We start from the raw sequence: 18,996 nt of genomic DNA, 5'->3' as shown, positions 1-18,996 counted from the left end.
AAAACAAACACATGTTTAAGAAAATGAAAATAGAAAGTATTTTCACGAGTAAACGAGGTCTTAGTTTCTTTTGTTCTTCTCTTGAACTGAAATGTAGTTTCTATTTCTCTTGTCTCTGTATCTTGTCATATTTTAGTCTTTTGAATGTCTCAATAATTATATTGTTTTGGTTGTATTAAACATGTTTGAGTAAAAGAGTAAGGGTTCGAATCCAGCCTTATGCATGCTGCAGTGTTAAAACTCTTGGGGAGAGTTTGCCGTCCATTTGGATCCCACAAGGCTCGAGGGATTAGTCTCCGCAATTGCGCGCGTGCAGAGGATACCCGGTTCACACCAAAAAAACATGTGTGAGTAATCTTCTTAGACTTGGGGTTGTGGATATTCAAATCATAGATCAAATTATAGTTAGCATAATCTTAGACATCAAATGAAAGACTGAAACATGAAACTTGATATTAAATGTATATTCTTCAATAGTTACAAAATCGTTTCAGCTAACTGTGGTAGCAAGTATTAATAGTGTAAGTCATTTTGTTATGTTATCCATAATATATTCATGTACATGTAGCTGTTTCATGTTGTAGGCTGGCTAACTTGAAGTAAGCTCCATCTGTATTCTCAAAAAGACTTGAATGAGTACCTTGTTCAATGATCTTTCCATCCTGCAAAACTGCTATTTGATCTGCATTTCTTATTGTTGATAGCCTATGTGCCACAATAATTGTTGTTCTGTTTTGCATCAACTTGTCCAAAGCTTGTTGTACAACACGTTCCGATTCGACATCTAGTGCACTTGTTGCTTCATCCAGCAATAATATTTTAGGGTTTCTTAAAATAGCTCTTGCAATGGCCACCCTTTGCTTTTGGCCACCGGATAGTAGAACTCCTCTATCACCGGCTTTGGTTGAATAGCCTTCGGGAAGTGCACTGATGAAATTATGAGCATCGGCTAGTTTAGCCGCTTCAATCACTTCTGATTCAGATGCTTCTTCTTTTCCATAAAGAATGTTTTTGTAAATTGATGTTGCAAATAGAGCTGGTTCTTGTTGTACTAGACCAATTTGCTTCCTAAGGGATTTCAAATTCATTTCCTTGATATCTTTTCCTGTTAAAATTTGACGAGTTATAGTTAAAAGACTGTTTCACATTTATGGTCACCATAGTTCTAAATTGCACTATGCAGCTGCAATATAAAGGTTTTAGAGGTCTCTGCAACGACATAACAACTGCAATTACAGCTGCATTGGCCACATTTATCCTAATTTTGCTGCAATATCAAGGCTTGCAGCATAACCGCATCTACTTCTAGTATGCATAGGTTCGCAGCGTAACCACAAAATCATGATAGCTCATTGACATTACACACACGTGTAGGCATGAGACTTTTCTAGAATGCATGGACATATGAGTGTAACTTTGAGCATTTTACTTATTGAAAGATAATCCTACACTGTTCTATTTATCATGTACTAATGATGGAATAAGAGAAGTTAATAAGCATAAGTTGTTGAAAGAAATTACCATCAATCATCACCTTCCCAGATGTTGGATCATAAAATCTGAGTATAAGGGAGATTATTGAGCTTTTACCAGAACCACTGTGCCCTACCAAGGCAAGACTCTTCCCTGAAGGCACTATTAGATTGAAATTGTTAAAAATAACGACGTTTGGTCTTGAAGGATAGACAAAATTGATCCTTTTTAGCTCAATTGTTCCTTCCACTGTCATTAACTCTTCTCCAACATCATGTGTTATTCCTGATTTTCTGTCTATCATATCAAAAATTGATGAAACCATTTGATTCCCTTTCAGAAGGTCAGGTGCAAGTGCCAAAGTCTCCCCCATAGCCAATGCTGTTACGATTAAAACAAAAAATGACTTCATGATTGATTTAAAGCTAGCAAGCTCCTTTTCAAGCAACACAGATCCATACCTGCAAAAGGTATATATATGTCTCGTTACAAAGGAAACTAGGAAGCAATGACAGAGACACAGACACCGGAAAACAATACTAACACTGACACGTCGACACTGATGATTATTTGTGAAAATGGAATTATTAAAAGTGCCACACGTGTCAGTGTTGAGTAGGTGTCTGGCACCAAACAGACATTTATATGTCGGTGCAACAAAGAAAGGAAATCTCTGAGGGATGAGACATTTATACGTTAAATTAATATAGTAAATGAACAATTAAGGAAGCTAGAGCGTGTACCACAAGGCTAAGCCGTAAGATGAGAAAATAAAGAACTGGGAAATGCCATAAAATATGCCGGCAATTTGGCCTCGTTTGAATGAACGTTTGGAAGGCTCAACAAGCTCATCAGCATAAAGATCAATGACCTTTTCTTCTGCACAGAATGCAGCCACAGTCCTTATATTACTAACAGCCTCCCCAGCTAACATGTTTGCTTTTAGATATGCTTTGCTTAGATTACCACCAAATCCTTGCATGAAAAGTTTCTGAAATAAATATGTCATGAAGCTAGTAAGACACGAGAATTTTCTAACGATTAAATATGTTTGCAGTCCCTATAAAATTTACGTTTTGTTTTTAGTCTTTGTACTCACTTTAGTTCATACAAATTACAAAATTACATGCTTTTAGTCAAAATTTGTAGGGACTGAACAGTTGGTACAAGAACTATAAACAAAATTCGAGATAACATTAGAGACTAATAATATAATTAACTTATTTTCAAATTGCTTAATGTTTAAATGTTGTAAAAGAGGAAACTACCTCACCAATGTGACCACTTATTATCAAGGGATATGTGGCCAAGACAACAAGTGTTATCCTCCAGTTCAAAATGAATGCAATAACAAGTGCAGTAACAACTAGACCAACATTCTGCAAGAGAATTGTAGAACGGTCCACGACTATAGTTTTTAACAAAGTTGCATCGGTCTCTAAACGTGATGAAAGCATAGAACTTGTGTTTCTTGTATCATCAAACCAACCGATTTCATTCTTCAAAATAGCTGCAGATAGATGAACAAAGGAAATTAAGTAACAGAGAGATAACCAAGCTTGATCCTATGATATTGAAGGTACTATATATTCAGCTTTGTATAATTTATAATCAATAGGACAATTTGTTGAATACTTAAAAGAACATGATGCATCTTTATAACCAAATTCATAACATGAAGATGTGTAATCTTCAATAAATTGATTATTATTATTTCAAAATTTGCAACGTTTGACTTCCTTTTTGGTAACAAGTAGCATTTCTCTTATTTCAATACTTAAAAATGTTAAATAGATTGTCCGTTTATAAAAGAGGGTATACCACTTTGATAGTGGTCAGGTGGTCCACGATGGACTAATACTAAAATCATCTGAAACTTTATCGTCTACGCTCCTTTGAAATAGAAGCCGAGGTCTTCCACATCCTTATGACTGAAACAGTGACATGATGTGTCTCAGTTCGAAAAATGATACGAAAAAACAAATGAGGTGAATTTTAAGGCACAGATATTTGTTTTTCCCTACTTTTGTCGAACTGGCACACACACACGCCATCTTAGTCATGAAGGCAAGGAGGAAGTAAGATTCTACTTACGAAAACAAAAGTTAATTGTCATTAGAATATCGAACAATTTTTAAGTATCAGCCTATAATGGACCACCTATCAAAGTAGTCCGCTGTAGAATTTATATATAAAACATAGTAGACATTTTGCTGACCATAATACAAAGGAAGTTTAAAGGAAAATGGCATAAAATAACAAACACACAAGTACGATAACGAGTTAATCTCACTTACCAGAAAGCATAATTCCTCTGACACGAAGGGTAAGTCGTTCTCCCATGATTCCAAAAGAAAGATGTTCAATGGAATAAGCAGTGATAGCTACAATCGCTGCTCCACAGAAGAGGAATGCAATTTTTTTCACTTCGTGGCGTGTGCTATCCCAATCCATATAATATGATACAAGAGCATGCGATATTCCAAGAGCAAAAAGCGGCATAAGAGCACCAGTAGTAAAAGCAGCTAAGGTTCCAAAAACTCCATAATGCCAATAAGGACCAATCATTGAATATAATCTTAGTAATGAAACATGCCTTGGCTTTTCAACACTTCTTGGTTCATCAGCAAGTGCATGACCAATAGAGCTTCTATCTGAATGAAAACTACCACCAATAGTTGCTGTTTGGGATATTTCTGCTGAGTTCTTTATGCTACAATTAAAAACATATATATACATTAGTGTGATAGGAAGAATTTTGTGTGAATTCCCATAATTCTCTATTTCCATCATGGCTTTAAGCTTGAATTACTGTCTCATAGTTTATGTTAATCACTCAAATATGCACTGGTTTTAAATGAATAAACATCAAATTTTTCAATAACAATGTCTTAAATGGAGTTTTGGAGTTTTCTGAATTTTGACTATGGATAAGAAACTTAATTAAGCACTTATAGCATAATCACTTATTGCAATATCTTGATGAGGTGAAGTAATTTTAGTCAGAGCTTTAAAAAAATGTATGTAACTACCATTTAGGTCACATCGACCATAGTCTTGATGCAACCACACCTTTGTCTTAGGACGTTAACGTCAATTATGTTAATTACAATCGTGGATGAGAATGAAGCACCTTGATGACTGTCCCAAGCTACGATCCGGAGAAGGTTGGCCTTGAACAAGAGATGAATATAAACTATTTGGATTGGAAATGAGCTCCTCATGAATTCCAGTTTCCACAATGCTCCCTCCTTCAACAACAGCTATCATATCTGCATTCCTAATTGTAGAAAGTCTGTGTGCAACTATCACAGTTGTTCTACCAATCATGACATGATCAAGAGCTTCTTGTACACTTTTCTCAGACTCTGCATCCAAAGCACTGGTTGCTTCATCTAATAAAAGGATTGATGGATTTTTAACTATAGCACGAGATATTGCAATTCGCTGCTTTTGTCCCCCAGATAATTGTATTCCTCTCTCACCAACCTACAAAAGAATTTAGTATCAACATGTGAAACAAAAGCACAATTTTAAATCATAGTTGTTTTAAATTGATTTTGATGAAAACTGAATTAAGAGGTATTATCATCCGATTTTTGCATATTCACCTGGTGAAAAGTAGTGAGCAAAAAATATCCCTTAAACAAAATAAAAGATAAAATTTGGTGTCAAACCAGTATGGAATTTCATTCATAATAGAAGAATAATTCTAACTATAAAAAATGGGATATTTATATAGCAAAGTCCACTTCCAGAAAGCTCTTGACAGGAACAGCTTCATAGAAAATTATCAATCAAAACATCAGCACCACACTCTTTTTCAACACCATTTCCTAATAAATATTTTTGGTTAAGAGGCAATAATTGAATTTTAAAGTCAACAAAAGATGAATGAATATTATATATATGAACCAAATAATAGCACCATATATCTATAGAAGAGTTTGAATGTCTCAAATTTTCATTTGATTTAGATTCTTCAAAAACAATCAAAATGATTCTCTCTCCATCTTTCTTCAGTGCAATCCATTCCACATGCCTACATGTTTTCCTTCTCATATTTTTGCAACCTAAGAATACTGTTATTGCCTTAGGAAATGACACAGACCAATTATCATTGCTAAGTTTCAAAGAAGCAGTAGTTGATCCTTTTCATATCTTGACCTACTGGAATAGTTCAACTAATTTTTGCTACTGGCATGGAATCACTTGCAGCCCAAGGCATCACAGCCCAAGGCATCAAAGGGTGATTGCCTTGAACCTGCAAGGGTATGGTTTAAAAGGGATTATACCACCTGAGATTGGCAACCTCACATTTCTGAGGTATGTCAACCTTCAAAACAACAGCTTCTACGGTGAAATCCCACAAGAATTAGGTCGGTTGTTCTGGCTAGAAGACCTGTATCTTACCAATAACACACTTCAAGGTCAAATTCCCGCCATCTTGTCTAATTGTTCTGAACTGAAGAGCTTGAGCCTAACAGGAAACAAACTTGTTGGAAAAATACCTTTAGAGCTTGGCTTTCTAACTAAGCTAGAAGTGCTATCTATTGGTATGAACAATTTGACAGGAGAAATCCCTTCATTTATAGGAAATCTTTCATCACTTAGTATTCTCATTTTGGGATTCAACAACTTAGAGGGAAAGGTGCCTGAAGAGATAGGCAATCTTAAAAGTTTGACTCGTATCTCTATTACAACCAACAAACTATCTGGTATGCTTCCTTCTAAACTCTATAACATGTCATATCTCACTTTATTCTCAGCTGGAATCAACCAATTTAATGGCTCACTACCTTCAAACATGTTCCTCACACTCCCTAATCTCCAAGTATTTGGCGTTGGTATGAATAAGATCTCGGGTCCTATCCCATCTTCTATATCCAATGCATCCCGTTTGTTGTTATGTAACATCCCTTATAATAACATTGTCGGACCAGTTCCCACTGGAATAGGATATCTAAAAGATGTATGGTCAGTTGCTATGGGAAACAATCATCTTGGTAATAATTCATCTCATGACTTGGATTTCTTGACATCTTTGACAAACTGCACAAACTTACGAGTGTTGCATTTAAATCGGAACAACTTTGGTGGTTCTTTACCTAACTCTGTAGCCAACTTATCTAGTCAACTAAACCAGTTTGATATTAGTCACAATAAGATTACAGGGACTGTTTCTGCAGGGCTAGGAAATCTCATCAACTTGATTGGCATCAACATGAAGTTCAACCTTTTGACAGGCTCGATTCCAGCTTCTTTTGGAAAACTTCAAAAGATACAATCATTGACGCTGAATGTAAACAAACTTTCAGCAGAAATTCCATCATCTCTTGGCAACCTTAGTAAGTTGTTTCAACTTGATTTGTCAAATAACATGCTAGAAGGAAGCATTCCTCCTAGTATTGGGAATTGCCAAATGTTGCAGTACCTGGACCTTTCAAAGAACCATCTTATTGGAACTATTCCTTTTGAACTCTTTGGTCTTCCTTCTTTGTCATTGTTACTCAACTTATCCCACAACTCATTTAAAGGAAGCCTGCCCTCTGAAATCGGTAAGCTGAAAAGCATTGATAAGTTGGATGCTTCTGAAAACGTTCTTTCAGGTGAAATTCCGGAAGAAATTGGGAAGTGCATAAGCTTGGAATACCTTAACCTACAAGGTAACTCCTTCCAGGGAGCCATGCCTTCTTCTTTGGCATCATTGAAAGGCCTTCAGTATTTAGATTTATCACGAAACAACTTGTCTGGATCATTTCCACTAGATTTAGAGAGTATCCCTTTTCTACAATACTTGAATATTTCTTTTAATAGGTTGGATGGTAAAGTGCCAACAAAGGGTGTCTTTAGAAATGTAAGTGCAATATCATTGAAAAACAACAGTGACCTTTGTGGGGGTATCACAGAGCTACATCTACCACCATGCGCTGCCATAGATAAGACACAAACAACAGATCAGGCCTGGAAGACAATAGTAATAACAATTAGTACGGTTTTCTTTTTTCTAGTTTTTTCATTCTCACTTTCAGTCTTTTGGATGAAAAAACCAAACTTGACAACTTCCACTTTGGCATCAACAATGGATCATCTTCCAAAGGTTTCATACCAGATGCTCCACCAAGCAACAAATGGATTCTCTTCAAACAACTTGATAGGATTTGGTGGTTTTGGATTTGTATATAAAGGAATTCTTGAATCAGAAGGAAGAGTTGTTGCTATAAAGGTCTTGAACCTTCAAATCAAAGGAGCTCATGCGAGTTTCCTTGCTGAGTGTAATGCGCTCAAATGTATCCGTCACAGGAACCTAGTTAAGATTCTGACATGTTGCTCAAGCATGGATTTCAATGGTAATGAAATCAAAGCATTGGTTTTTGAGTACATGCAAAACGGAAGCTTAGAGAAATGGTTGTATCCTCACGAATCAGAAATTGATGATCAACCAAGTTTGAACCTTCTCCAGAGACTAAATATTATCATAGATGTTGCTTCTGCAATACACTATCTTCACTGTGAATCTGAGCAGCCAATCATCCATTGTGATTTAAAACCAAACAACATTCTTCTTGACAATGACATGGTTGCTCGTGTTAGTGATTTTGGACTTGCAAAACTTGTCGGTGCCATCAATGGCATCTCCGATCTACAGACTAGCACAATTGGAATCAAGGGAACTATTGGATATGCTCCTCCAGGTACCATTTGAATCTATATAATTTGGTTCTAAAATGTTTGTAAATTCTATATGTATTCCATAAAAGCAAAAAGTATTAAATACATAATTTTCAGAATATGGAATGGGATGTCAAGTATCAACACTAGGTGATGTGTATAGCTTTGGAATCCTTGTGCTGGAAATACTAACTGGAAGGAAACCTACAGATAAAATGTTCACAAATGGTATGAATCTCCATTGGTTTGTCAAGGTTTCCTTGCCAGATAAACTTTTAGAGAGAGTGGATTCAACCCTACTCCCAAGAGAATCACGTCACTTGCATCCTAATGACGTGAAGCAGTGCTTGCTAAAACTCTCATATATTGGACTTGCTTGTACATCAGAGTCTCCAAAAGAAAGAATGAGTATCAAGGATGTCACTAGGGAGCTAGATAAAATCAGAATTTCTCTTTCTAAGAGGTAGATCCATTGAGGTCTTTGATAAGTTCTACCGATGCCACTAACACTTGAAAGGATATATACTCAGTTGTTTCGAAAGATTGTATCATATAAATTGTCTCTGGAAATTTTTAGATATATATGAAATTGTTTGATATGTATGACATTGAGATGTATAAAGATTAATGTTATTTAATATAAGAGCTTAATTCAGTAACATTGACGCACCTTAACGACATATCAAATGATTTTAGATTTATTTAAAATATGCATAGATAATTCATGTTATAAACTCTCAAATCTCAATCCAAAGAAGCGACGGTCTAAAAGCAAAATTTAGGAATTTTACAAGGACGAATAACATAATTTAACTCTAGTCTAAAAATATTTTCCTTGGTTACCTCTAGTTTTCAGGGTCAAATTTTTTTTTTTTATAGACAAGGAACAAGAAAAAAAATGATGGAAATGTGGAAATTCATACATGATCAAGGTTTTAAATAACAGTCATGTTGGGACCTCCAATATTGTGTAAAACTATGGTCAGATATGACTGATATAGTCGTAATTATGATCATGTTATGATCACGAGATATCAAAGACAGTTACGTCTCTTCCACAATCTCAACCACACTATTTTTAAAATGTTATTGAATATTGATGCATTATTACCTGAGTATCTAATCCATCAGGAAGATTATTGATGAAAGAAAGAGCATCAGAAAGTTCCAAAGCGCGGTTTAGTTCTTCAGGAGTGGCGTCATTTTTACCATACAATATGTTCTCCCTTATGCTTGTAGCAAAAAGTGCAGGCTCTTGATTAACTAGTCCAATTTGATGTCTAAGCCATTTTAGATCAAGTTCCCTTATATCATTCCGATCTAACAGAATTTGACCCGAAATCGGTTCATAGAAACGCTCAATTAATGATATAATTGTGCTTTTTCCTGAACCGCTCCCTCCTACAAGGGCCAAAACTTTACCTGAAGGAATCTCAAGACAAAAATTGTTGAAAATAACAACATCAGGGCGAGATGGGTAACTGAAACAAACATTAACAAATTGTATGTGACCGTCTATTTTTTTTAACTTTCGATCATCTTTTGAGCTATTTTTGTTAACTATGTCCCTCTCTATCATCTCAAAAATGGGATAAGCTGCTGTCTTTGCTCTGATAAATGCAGAAATGTCTGGTGCTGCCTGCCCAAGTGACCTGAGAAGTGAGAAGCAAGATCATTCATCATAATTTAGAAAAATGATACGTAAGCAAAGAAAAACGGTGCAACTTTAACGCTTTAGTAACCAACTGAAATGTTACACTGTATAAACAATATCCACTCAAAACAGTGAAAACAAAGGCTTACAGGCCAGAGATAACCACATTGAGCATGGTGGCGAAAGCCTTTCCACCATTGGCGATGTTCTTGTGAACAATAATACTGGTGAACCAAACAAGCAAAGCCCATGATAGAAAAAGGACACAATGCATAGAGCCTAGTCCTAGACCCTTGGCTAAACCGGCTTTTCGACCATTCTTATATGTGTTCCTCAGAGCCACTTTGTATGATATCACTGCTCTTTGTTCTCCTCCAAATGCTTGCACAGTTCTCACATTTCCTATCACCTTGTATATCCACCAAGAGTATAATTTTATAAAAACTTAGTAATAGGTCGTGCATAAACAAAACTTTAGCCAAAAATAAAAAATACAAACGAGCTATAATGATAACATTCTCTTTGATTGTGTATAAAGTAGCATAAGATACTCAATATTTTTACTTGAATATATTTTAGTCTCGTATTCATTATCAAATGTGAGTTGTGTGATAAAAATATGATATGATCTTACCTCCTGAGCAATTTCACCCGCCCTCAGATATGATTTACGAACTTTTGCAATAAGGCCAAAAGTCACATATGCATAAAGACCTCCAGCAATAGCAATCAAAGGAACAATAGCAAGTGTCACTAAACTGATCTGCCAAACTCTTAAAAAACCGATGATAAAGCCCGCTATAAATCGGCTTATAAAGTGCATAAAGTTCCCAACCTGTAAATGCATCGTTAAACTAGTAAGATCAACACGTCTTTTATTGAACAAACAAACACTATCAAATTAGGAGGAATGTCGAAAAGTTTGGTTCGAAATAAAGGATCAAAGTTATGTATAGTTTGATAATGTCTCTATGTCACATATGTTCTATAGGTCAGATTTGGTTTCACTTACTGGATTACTTGCAACAACACAAATGCTTCTTTTAATTAGCACTTATAATAAAATGTGGATCATTGTCATTTGTTTCAGGAAGAGTATATAAATGTTATCTAAGGCTAGAATTTGTCATAATTAAAATGTATGTATGCATGCATATACCTTCTCAGATAATGCTTCTTGAACAACAATGATGTCACTTGTAATAGAAGAAATAGCCTCTCCAGTGGACCCCTCAGTATCAAAAAGACTTATATCTTGATTCAACATTGATCTTAAATACGCCATCCTCATCTTTGCTACTTGACGTTCTCCAGTATGCATCCAACAAGCCACCTCTGAATGGAATCAAACATTGACCCAGTACGGTAAAATATATAGTAATTTATTTATTTTTGAATTTTTTAAATATAAACTATGTGATCTCGATCAAATGATCACCGGTGTGAGAATTGTGTGAATGCGTAGAATCTTTAACCGTCAGAAATCCAGATTCAACGTTTTTGGTAACTAAAATATACTAACTTTTTAAATCAATATTATTCAAATATTTTTTCTTGAGTAAGAGTACTATTTAAAGTCTTATAATATAAATAAATTCATACCTGCCCATGACGAGAACAATATTACTATACTTAGATACACAAAATCCAACGCATACTGCACAATCACAAACAGGTATACCGTTAAAATTAGTTTAAATTTACATATAGAGAAGAAGAGACAACAAAGAAAAGTACTATTAACGCAATCTTTCAAATGTATTTTCTTTTATTTAGTGAAATTCATGTAGATCATGATTTTGAGAATGAATCCTATATAAAGTGGTAATGGTTGATACACATAAGACTTCTAACGTGGCAAAAAGATGGAAATGATTATTGCGAAAGATGAAATATTTAACAGGAATGTCCGTAAATGAGCATAATGTAAAGTTATTTGTAATGGAGATAAGAAGGAAGTGTTCCTTCAAGGACATCCGATAAAATTAGAACGATACAGTAAAAACTTAAAAAGTACCTTCTACAAGTTCATCAAATCACTTAAGTTCATTTTCTTCTTAAATAGAAAGTTCAATGAATGGAGGATATATGACGTTTTGGGACATCTATTGTATTTAGTTACAAAGGGTAAGAAAAGTGAAAGTGTGGAAAAACTTTAAACATGGAGGGGGGAAGAGATAGAATCAATATTAACAAAAATATCTTTTTAAAATTACATGTAATTTTGTTATATAGGTAATTTCATCTTTTAATACTATAAATTATTAAAATAAAACATATTTAAAATAAAATTTCATGCTAAAATTGTAAAATATAAATTAATGTCAACTTTGAAAATAAAAAATTGAGAAATTATACAAAGTATTACAGCAGTAATTTTTATTTTATATTACTTATATTTTATTGCATTATTATTCAATTAGTTCACGTTAAAAGTAATGATTAGCATGCATAAAAAAATTAATGATTAGTGGTGAAGGTTCCAGAAGTTTCAAGTAGTGGGGGGCAACATCTAAATAAATTTGTAGAATAAAATTTATACAATATTGTCTACAAGTCCTAACTCAATTGGTAAAATGTTGAAATTGTTAAGCCGAACATGACTAGGGTTTGAACCCCGACATCTCCACTTATACCCAAACTCTCCACTTTAAAAAAAAGAATTTTTAACCATTAAACTAGTTTAAAAAAGAGTATAATTTGTGCTCTTCAATTTTCATATTTTGAAAACGATGATTATGTTTTCCTTTTCATTTTCAATATCAATAAAAATATTTCTATACAAATAATTAAAGAATCATTCAATTGTTAATCACTTATGCAACTTTACATAAAATATTTGATGATATTAAAACAAAGAAACCTTTTTTTTTATATATTTATTTAGAAAAATTAGGCGAGTTGGGTCCTAGGAGCTCATTAGAACAAAACCGATTTTACAGCTCAGCTTAGACATAGAATGAGATCATATACCGACAACAAACGTTAAATTTACACCCTTATAACATATGAGCCAATTTCTCACCAACTAAATCAACATCGATTGACTAAAGAAAACTCTTAGTTTATGAGTTTGACTAGTCAAACATTATTTCTATAATTAAATAAATAAATGAATGTACTAAACAGACACAAACACATATATAATGGGGCACTTTGCCCTACATTTGTGTCCCTCTTTAATGGTGAGATAATACACGCTTCTCCTAATATCATATATATATAAAAAAATCTTTATCTTTTTAGGTTTATTGAACTGATATATAATGTTTTCAAGAGGATATACAGGGTTTATTTGATTATATTACTAGAAAAGTTGAGTGAGAAGGAAGTTGATAGTTTTTATCTTCACTCATCAGCAAGATATCCTAACAAATTAATGCATGTCAATCCAATATTTTTTTTTAATATTCGTGGTGCCTCTTATAAAATATAGGATAAAAGTTACAATTTATTAATTATATGCTCAAAAAAATATTTTTGTGTCAATCGGTTATTCTTTACGTGCAATTGCAGAGATTAATCTCTCGAGTCGAATATAAGGGTAATGCATGACAAAACTCTCTCACGAGATTTGGTGTCAACTCGACATCCTCTATGCGCAGGCAACTGTTTAAAAACATATACAATATAGCTACAATTTTTTAGAGGCTAATATAGCTACATTTACCGAATATACTCTTTTTTGCATTATATCATACTTAATCTATTATCCACCCACTTAATTTTGTAGTAAATTTTAACTGCATGTGGGTAAAAAAGATTAACATGGTTCCCTAATAGAAAATGCATGGGAAGAGGACAACACATAAAAGTTTGTAACTTATTTAAAAATACAAACCTTGGCAACTTGGTGGGAAGCTTCTTTAGGAAAAAGGTATGCCAAACCTACGACATTAATAATTTTTCCAAAGAAGATAAAGAAAACAGGAACAGATGCACCATGAATGCATGCCCCAACAGATCCAACAGCCATCAAGACATAATCATAGAAGTCAGCAAAGGAGAAAAGCTTGAGCAATGGAACCTTTTTTCCTCTTGAAGCACGTGTTGACATAATTGGATTAAGAGAAAAAAAGCTTCACTATGAATAAGAGCTTCTGCAACTGGAATTAATTAAGCAAAATATCATGAGTTGTCTCAGAGTAAAAACTAGGAATGACATGCATGATGAGCAGTTGGTGTGGACGGGTTATTAATTCCAAATTTAACGTGAAAATGATAGGATATACTTCTTATAATAAAGATCCTAAAGATCATTGATAAACATGTACTGTCATTCTAAATATATTTTTGATTTATTCTCTTGTCAACACATTTTCTAACACACATTGTAACACACTCTCTTTTATTGTTTCAAATTCACAAGCCTACCAAATTATGTCGGTATCATGTAAATTGAGACTCATATGAATTTTAATAAATAAAAGAGAATGTCTTGAAATGTGTGTTAAATAATACTCCCTTTAGTCTCAAATATAAGCAAAATCATTTTATCAAATTATTGAATAATAGATATACATAGTTTATAACAAGGGGAAATTACACTGACCTTACTTGAAGTCTCTTTTAATGACACAAACATCCCCTCTAATTTTATAATAGACATTAACCTCCCGTAAGTTCTTTTAAAATATAAATGTACATCCCTTCTTATTTAACACTGTTAATACTATGTTAGAAATTAAAATAGTGCTGTCTTTTTTATGATGGCCATCTTTCTCTACAAACGATGGAATATTTCTACCATTGTTGTAAGATTATCAATTTTTACTTTTTTTTTTCTTCCCTTACTGCTCTCAATTAATGAAAACACCCGTAAGAAACCTGCAGAATCTTATTTCCATGTGTGCAAATTGCATAAAAATTCATTACCATTATTTGGTTTTTGTTTTGACCGAACCAATTATGAACAGCACCTCATTTTTTTTCATCCAAAAACTTGCAATATAATTGGACCTTGAAAATTGAGTGGATGGGAAACATCATCGTATAATAGGAAAAGATGGTTAAAGAACACAACAAATAAATAAAAACACAGCTATAGAGAATAGAGAAGATGAGAATTAAAGATACCCAATACGTTGTGTGATTCTTCTATGGTGGAAGAGATATGTTGGTATTATTTCTTTGGAGGAAACTGAAAAGCCAGGTATAAATTTTGTACTCTAGAGTTCCAGGGAAAGAAAAAAAGAGTGGAAAGATTTGAGATCAACGTTTTCAAGTTTTTAACGGAACCAAAATTGCTGTTAACGTCAGGGGAGGTCTTTGTCAAGTGAGAAAATAAAGGGGAGGTTAGTAACATATTCATAGAGTTTAGGGGAGGTGAGTGTATTTTCCCCTTATAACAATGACCTGATACATCAATTACTCGGTAAACTTAAAAAAAAAAAAAATTATATTCAGATCGGAGGGAATATGTTCCTAACATTATTCATATTTTAATTAGTATACTTCAATACCCTGTTTTTATGAAATACTCCCTCCGGTCTCAAATGTAAGAAACTTTTTACTTTTTAGATTCATTCAATAAATGATGTATGCGGTTTATAATATAGACCACATATATCATTTGTTGAATGAATCTAAAAAGTGAAAAGTTTCTTACATTTGAGGCCGGAGAGAGTATGTTTTATATGACACGGTTGACAACTAAGGCCACCAAGGCAATTGCCTCGGGCCTAAAATAAATAAAAAGTTTACTTGATAAAAATGACTCAAATTCAGCTACTTATAAAATAAAAAGAATTAATATTGTTTTAACAAAGATTAAACCAATTCCTTCAAAAAAAAAGAAGATTAAACCAATTATTTAAAAAAAAAAAGATTAAACCGATTAACTTTATTATCGATTAAAAATAAATGTTGAACGAAATCAATTACATTAATTTAAGTATTCTAAGATTTTGAAAAATAAAATTTAAACAAAAAATTAGATAGTTTTTATTAAAAATACTATTATAGACTTTAGAAAGACATTATTTAAACTTCGCCCTATTAACAATACAACATGAATTTGAAGATGAAAAATATCCAGAGTGACATATTCAATCTCAATAAAACGCATTATTAAATGAGTAGCTTTAAATAATGCGTCTAAGCCTTAAAATAATTAATTCCAAAATTAGCCCAAAAACCCAAACCATAAAAATATCCAGAGTGACATATTTGGCCAAATTAAGTCCCCTAATTAGAATGATTTGAGAAGAAAAAGAAACCTGTGGGAGGTGCTGCTTGTGGAAATTACGCTAAAACCTTCACTAAAATGATGCTGGTTGCTTCATATTCTAGAGATTAAGGAGAAAGCTACATTGGTTCAGCTTCAATTTAAAGAAAGCTACCGAAGAAGTAATAAAATTAGACAATTGAGGTAGCTTGCGCTTGGGGTTTATATTTGTTTGTTTATGCATTTTTACTTACATTCTAAGAAAATCTATTTGTATTAACTAGTAGACAAATTAGGAGAAATTTTTGCTTACGTAAAAATAATGTAAATCCATCTGTTAGACTTAGAGATATGTCTATCTTCTTCTCTATTTCTACAAGGGATACCACACAATTTTAGCATGATTTTTTTTTCCTAACGTAAAACAGATTGCATGATAAGTTTATAGGGATTAAAAACTGTAATTTTCTTTTATGGAGATGAAATATGAAACTTGATAATTCTATAAAGGCGGAATATATATTTAAGCCTTAAATAAAATACAAGGGCTACTACGCATTCAATAGGATTGTTACACCAACATGAAAAATAGAAGCCGAAATACATTATCTTATTATATCACACAACAAAATAACCAAATATGAAAATAAAACAGAAAACAATGACTGTACACAACAAAAAAAAAAGTGAAAACAATGACATATACAATAACACAATGCTTTTGAGATTACAAACCTTAGCGTTCTAACTCAAACAAAATGATTGATATTTAGGCACTCAAACAAAAGTCGAATGATAATTAACTATTGTTCGACATAATTTTTGAATCGGTTGAATCAATTTAAAAAGTGATCAACCAATTTTAAAAGTGTCAAACAATAAATGAAAGGATTGTCCATATATATAAATATTGACATTGGGTTCATGACTTCTAATATGGACTCCAAGTTGGGATGATGAAGTCCCTTTTGCACATGAAAATAAGTAACACTGCCTCATTTGTTCTTTGGGTTCGTCGTGATTTTCTTTTTCCTCACCAGTTAGTATTGTACTAGCCTCATATATTGCATCATGATTTCATTATTTTTTTTATTTCTGAGGTGTGCTTTGTTTATTGTAAGGCATGCCTCGATATATCTGGGGAGCACATAATTCATTGTAAGGAGCTTTTCGATTTCAAATACATGTATGACTTTGTTAGTTATGCCCTTTTTGATATACTTTGACGGGAGTATGCGTGAAGAAGGAAGCGCTTTTGAACTTTTTGTCTGACCCACAAAATAGAATATCGACACTCAGACCAACAAATGTTCTGGTGTAAGGGTGGCCGTATGAGTTAAACATATACACGTGTGGATTTTATTGGGATTTTTCCCCTTGTGGGATTGGAGACCGAGGCTTTTACTGTGAGACTTGCAGCCCTCAAAGTAAAGTGGCCAAACATTAGTCAACATGCTTTTATACTACTTAGGTTTGATATTCTTGGCTTCCTAGCATCATAAGTTGTTGACCTTCTAAAAAGAGTTCAAAGGGCAATACATCACAATGCTATGTCTTCTATGGTCATGCTTTTATCATCAGAAAAATAGTGAATATTGCAGCTTGTTGTCCACTTGTATTCTATTTCTTTTATAATTTTTTCAAATTCAATTAATGAATAATTATTAAATCTCATATACAGCATATAAAAGATTTATTTCCTTCAAAAAAAAGATTTATTATTATTACTATTATTATTATTATTATTTTCTTACAAAACTACTCTCATTTGTCATTAAGTTTCCTATTGAAATTAGTTGGTCTTTGTTTCTTATTTAATGGACCAGAGTTAAATCTATATAATATAAATTTACCACCTATTCCAAGGCCTCTTCTCTTCTTTTCTTGACAAGTGTCACCATTTTTAAAGGTTTTAAGGTTTCATTCAAAGAGCGACATGTGGCGCTCTAATCTTCTTCTATTCTAATGTTTTATTTATGGAAATGTTATAATTCAATATTTTTTTTTTTTGGAAGACCAATTAAATTGTGTTATTATATGTTATTTTTTTTATGGAAATGTTACAATTCAATGTTTTTTTTTTGGAAGACCAATGATATTGTATTATTATATTATTTGTATAATCGTGTAATGTAGTGTTTAGTTATCATATTAAGAAATGAAATTTTAACGAGATTGTTTTATATAATATGATATTTCAGTTATAACATGAAAATCTATATTATATAAATTTAATAATAATTTTTCTAATACAAAGTATTATTGTAACATTGAAAAATTGATACCCTATCAAATTCTTTGAGTTTTGGCCAATCTATTTTTTTTATGAAGTAAAGAAACTGATGATATAAACTAACTTTTATTCTTATTATTCATGATGGTAATGTAATAATAATATTGAGAGACAATTTTATTATTATATATTTTATAACTAATATCAAGGAGTGTTTTTTTATGAAGTAAATTAAAAAAAAATGAAATTTAACCAGATTGTTTAAAATAATATCATATTTCAATTATAATATATTTTTTGTTTTGGCTGATTGGGAAAAAAATACGATGCAATGAAATCAAAGTAGAAATGGTAGCATCATGGCTATTGGAGAAGATATTATTTCATTGTGATGTGTATTTTTTTTATTTGACTGGAAAAAAAAAAGTTTTGGAATTAATTGGGATTGAATGGTATATTATTGAAACGGATCCTTAAACATATTCCTTGCTAATCACCATTAAGATCATATTAAAACATTCTAAAATAAACCTTAGACTTTTTTTTAAGGAAAAATAAACCTTAGACTTATTTATTTCAATTTGTGTGGTTTATTACACCCCTTTCTTTACAATCCGAGCCAAAAAAAAAAAGCAACTTTATATCTATTAATTTTTTTTCGGCTACAGTCCTATTGATATCATTCAATCAAAACCAGAAAAAAAATTATTATATTTTGCTTATATAATAGCTAAGACATGAGCTCGAATTTGATTGGTCGAGTTAAGTGTGGTTGTTTTACATAATTGTCCTCTAAAA

At 32.6% G+C, this 18,996-nt stretch overlaps 2 protein-coding genes across 2 annotated transcripts; one reads left to right on the top strand and one right to left on the bottom strand.

The window, feature by feature from the left end:
* Positions 1–428: 428 nt before the first annotated feature.
* LOC146900092 (ABC transporter B family member 2-like) lies at positions 429–16,162 on the bottom strand. The gene is made up of 13 exons (XM_085731862.1): positions 16,018–16,162; positions 13,641–13,905; positions 11,402–11,456; positions 10,959–11,134; positions 10,434–10,634; positions 9,949–10,208; positions 9,257–9,797; positions 4,607–4,962; positions 3,771–4,186; positions 2,742–2,983; positions 2,217–2,464; positions 1,522–1,934; positions 429–1,105 (listed from the first exon to the last, which is right to left on the bottom strand). The coding sequence occupies exons 2-13, from the start codon at positions 13,854–13,856 to the stop codon at positions 555–557; spliced, it is 3,675 nt and encodes a 1,224-aa protein (XP_085587988.1). The 5' UTR covers positions 13,857–13,905; positions 16,018–16,162; the 3' UTR covers positions 429–554.
* LOC146900093 (receptor kinase-like protein Xa21) lies at positions 5,349–8,804 on the top strand. Its single transcript, XM_085731863.1, has 2 exons — positions 5,349–8,168; positions 8,263–8,804. The coding sequence occupies exons 1-2, from the start codon at positions 5,471–5,473 to the stop codon at positions 8,610–8,612; spliced, it is 3,048 nt and encodes a 1,015-aa protein (XP_085587989.1). The 5' UTR covers positions 5,349–5,470; the 3' UTR covers positions 8,613–8,804.
* Positions 16,163–18,996: the final 2,834 nt, after the last annotated feature.

Source organism: Medicago sativa, chromosome 8 (genome assembly GCF_051527215.1).
Source record: "Medicago sativa cultivar Bolivia chromosome 8, Bolivia_mono, whole genome shotgun sequence".
NCBI classification, from domain to species: Eukaryota; Viridiplantae; Streptophyta; class Magnoliopsida; order Fabales; family Fabaceae; genus Medicago; species Medicago sativa.
The sequence above is the reverse complement of the archived record's forward strand: the minus strand, read 5'-3'. Positions and strand labels throughout refer to the sequence as shown.